This window comes from Montipora foliosa, chromosome 4 (assembly GCF_036669935.1).
Source record: "Montipora foliosa isolate CH-2021 chromosome 4, ASM3666993v2, whole genome shotgun sequence".
In the NCBI taxonomy this organism is placed as follows: Eukaryota; Metazoa; Cnidaria; class Anthozoa; order Scleractinia; family Acroporidae; genus Montipora; species Montipora foliosa.
In genome coordinates, this window is record NC_090872.1 from 28,812,549 (window position 1) to 28,817,014 (window position 4,466).

Sequence of the window (4,466 nt, forward strand, 5' to 3'; positions counted from 1 at the left end):
AAAGTTACCTTTGGCTTCAATTTGAGAAAAATACATTTAAAACATTGGGAATGTTACTTTCTGTACCTTTTGACGACTATATTAAGGCAAAGGCCGGTGTAATCCTTTCTCTCAACTAACCTAGCATTTTGTCGTTGGACGGTTTGGCAATAGATTTTTAAAGAACAAAAGAGAAATACAGTATTCTTTTAACGTGTTTGCCCATGAAGCTTAAGGTTTCTTTGGTGATCTTTTTCGGGTAATCTTAAGATAAGTAAGCTTGCGTTAGTTTTTGGATGGAGTACGAACAGTAAGATGGACTCGAAAAGTTTCTTTTATTTTTGTACAATTGATCTCTCTGGAAATATGCCATTTTAGTTCCTGGAATGCGAGTTTTAAATCAACTGAACCAGAAATATTATGAAGCAATCTTGTCCCCAAACTGTACAAACAAACCATGTCATGTACAGTAAGTAAATAATGCAGTTTGATGTACGATAACACAGTTATTCAAAACATGCATTCATGTAACTTGCGATTTTATCAGCAAATATACTTCCTTTGTCTTATCCAGGAAACCAATATTCATCGGCTTTCATTGCCATTTGAAAGAACCAGCTATTTAGCTTTCAAAACATCAGGGAAGTGAGTGCCAAAGTACTTTCAACCACACGGCCAAAGAGCTCGACAACGGAATCGCTAATTTCAGTCTTTCCAGAGATTCAAACCCGATTCTGGACAAGTTATGGGATGTTTCAGATGGCATATCTCCATTTATACAAATATAATCAAGTTGCACCCTCCACGTCATTGTAAGCAAAAACAAGGCAGCAATTTTTTTCGTACGCTAATGGCGGTCAGTCTCGAGGACTTCGCGAGATCTGTGCGCAGTCAGAATGACGTTTTCACTTCCGGCATTTTAACAGCCAATCAGATCAAGAGAGACTTTTGGTCAGGCCCAATTTTAGCGAGCGACGACATAAGAGAACAAACATATGGGCGAAGCCAAGGATGGGTCTGATCTCAGGTTAGGATCATTTGCGATATGGTTTCTTTGTTGCCCAGCGGTCGGTAACATAAATTGTATTCAATCAAGGAGAGGGGTATTATGTCCGCGCGCACGCGAGCCATTGAAGATTGAAAACGGTCCGGCGCCATTTTGTTTTGCGGGGTGTCAAGTTGTGCGGTATTTATAATACCGGTATGGTGTCTTTTTTTAGTTGGTAGTCACAAATGTGCATACCCCACGGATATTGAATTAAGCTCCGATCGAGTGAATTTACTTTTATTCCCTTCCGTATTTCCAAACTTCCCCGCCACGATTAGAACACGTACACTTTTCCCAACCTTCACAATTACCACTTGGCCACCTTGGCGCACTTCCGTTATTTAGATGAAAGCATTTGTTGAGGAATCTTTCCGCCCGCCATGATTGACAAGCTTGTCAATTTATATTGTATGTGACGACGCATGCCATCTGAAGAGGAAATCGAAGCGTGCCAAAAAACCATCAAATCAGTCAGGACAACGTAGAAAATAGTAGGTAAGTGAACTTTATTTATGTGACTGTCCATAAAATGTATTTTCGAAAAAAACATCGCGATTTGAAGTTTTTTTATGGAACATTTTCCTCGATTAGTTGAATCGGCCGTTACAACTGTCTCAAAATAACGTGACGTCACGCGCTCTCGCATCCTTAGGGTTGTATGCCTGTGCGGCCGCTAAAATCCATGTCACTTTCGATTTTGCGATTTTACTTGAACGTCCAAGAGTACGAAATTTGAATGTAAAAAAAGTCTCCCGAAATGTTTTTCTTTTATGGTAACTTGTTATATTCGTGGCACCAAAATTTATGATGTTTTCATTTCGCAAATTTTGTTGTTCAGGCCAAATTGTTTTATTCTCGATCGACACTTCCTAAAAGTTCCTTCTGCTCTCCTAAAAAACTACATATCAATATTTATTTACTTTTGCGTCAATACTTGGTTTTCCATAAAGCAGGCTCACAAAATCTGTACCTTGCTTAGTTCGCATTTTTGAGCGTTAAAATAGAATTCTTGGTCGTATGTTCAGGGTCCCAAAGGGGGGGTCCCAAAGGGGGGTCCCTGGAGCCCAGGATTTTTTTGCTGTGGAGCCCGGAGCCCGATCATTTCTCCGCCTGGAGCCCTGATCGTTTCTAGCTGTGGAGCCCGGAGCCCTTAAAGTAGCTGCTATGGAGCCCTGGAGCCCCGCTTTTTAGGCCCGGAGCCCTGGAGCCCTAAACCCTTTTGGGACCCTGAATGTTTCTGACAGCAAGTCGCATATTTTGACGTCCCCCATCCAGATACTAACCCCGCCGGAAAGATCTTAACATCAGTAAACACTGGTCTTGGAAAGCTGTGAGAATCTCAGAGTACACGCTTAAGCTCGTCAGTGGTGAAAAAGAAGATGTAAATAATCAACATGTCAGCCTTGAAGCAAAATGTTTCTCGATTTCCTATTATTTTCTTCAATCTTTCTGCGTATAGTATTTTACTGAACCACATGTCTTCATAGGGGGTATTTAGCAAAGATATCTACCATGGCACTGAAATGATTTACGATACCAAAACAATATCGTGTACCATGTACATATTACTTAAGGACAACTTGAATCTCCTGAAAAAACAAAACGCAGCTCAGTTGCCAGTTATGGAAAAAAGCGTCAAGTTACTGCACTACCACACGTACTCAATGCCTTCCTACTTTAAAAAAATATCCCGTATCTCCTTAATCCCACCCCTCGGACAAAAACCCCGTATCCCTACATTTTTTTTTTACCTAAATATCCCGTATCCTGATCGCTTCTCGGCCTTTTGGCTAAGATTAGTTTCTCGGGAAACGTCTACGGTCAAGTACCATTGTAATACGTACGGTACTTTTTTCAGTGCCATAAGAGGCAGGCACAGTACAGTTTCGGCTGTTTGTCTGTTCTCCCGAGAAGCGATCACTAGGGTTTTTTGGTTTGTTTTTGATAGTTTTTGCTCACCTCGAGTGTAGAATCATGACGAATTTTTGTAGTTTCTGAGAACTATTTACTACTTGTAGCTTTTTTTGAGTTTTGGATCAATGATAGAGAGAGTTTTGTCTATTTGAACCCGGACTGGACTACTAGATGGAAAAACCTTTATACTAAATTGGCTGATACCTTGGAAGGAATCTTCATTTGACAGAAATTGATTTGTCAAATCAACATGGCCGGAGTACTACACTTTCACTGGCTCTCGCTGTAAACTCCCTTTTCTAGGCCCTCATAGTAAACACGTCTCTTAATACTTTGGATTTGTCTTCCAACTTCATAAGTGCTAAGGGTGCTACTTCACTTTCCCGGGCCCTCATAGTAAACACTTGCCTTACTACTTTGTATTTATCTCACAACTCCATTCGTGCTGAGGGTGCTATTTCCCTTTCCCAGGCCCTCACAGTAAACACCTCTCTTACTACTTTGAGTTTGTCTTACAACCCCATTGGTACCGAGTGCGTTGCTTCCGTTTCCCAGGCCCTCGCAGTAAACATCCACCTTACAACTTTGGATTTATCTTCCAACTCCATTGGTGATGAGGGTTCTACTTCCCTTTCCCAAGCCCTCACTGTAAACACGTCCTCCTTTCCCAGCCCCTCATAGTAAACACCTCACTAACCACGTTGGATTTGTCTTTGAACTCAATTGGTAATGAGGGTGCTACTTTCCTTTCCCCTGCCCTCGCAGTAAACACCTTCATTACTATTTTGGATTCATCCTCCAACTCCATTGGTGATGAGGGTGCTACTCCCCTTTCCCAGGCCCTCACACTAAACATCTCCCTCACCACTTTGAATTTGTCTTCCAACTCCTTTGGTTACCATGGTGTTCATGCCATTTCCCAGGCCCTCATAGTAAACATCTCCCTTACTACTCTGTATATATCTCACAACTCCATTGGTGCTGAGGATGTTTCTTCCCTCTTCCAAGCCCTCACAGTAAACACCTCCCTGACCACTTTGGATTTGTCTTTCAACTTAATTCGTGATGAGGGTGCTACTGCCATTTCCCAGGCTCTCACAGTAAACACCTCCATGACCACTCTGCATTTGTCTTGCAACTCCATTGATGACGAGGGTGCTACTTCCCTTTCCAAGGCTCTAACAGTAAACACCTCTCTAGCCTCTTTAAGTTTGTGTGTCAACTCCGTCGGGGTTGAGTTTGCACCTCGCCTTAGTTTAGACTCTCGCATATTGCATTAGTGATAACGTGATCGTCTTTCTTAAGATCTTAGTGTTTACGTCGACGCCGACGAAACCTAACTCCATGCTCAGTGTTTTACCTTTATGTGGAAAGATCTCATGACCCCTAGATATTGTATTTTGGCGGTGAAGGTTAAGGAATTTTGACCACTATATATCCCATCCTCAGAGGTTGAAATTCATTTTTTTGCTAATGCGTCACGAGGAAATAAGGATACAGAGAAAGACAGCCAGTTTGTCCCTTG

The 4,466-nt window shown here is 41.8% G+C and overlaps 1 protein-coding gene across 1 annotated transcript; it reads left to right on the top strand.

Moving 5' to 3' along the window:
• The first annotated feature begins 974 nt into the window (after positions 1–974).
• Positions 975–4,221, top strand: LOC138001182 (protein NLRC3-like). The gene is made up of 2 exons (XM_068847835.1): positions 975–1,006; positions 3,582–4,221. The coding sequence occupies exons 1-2, from the start codon at positions 975–977 to the stop codon at positions 4,219–4,221; spliced, it is 672 nt and encodes a 223-aa protein (XP_068703936.1).
• The last annotated feature ends 245 nt before the right edge of the window (positions 4,222–4,466 follow it).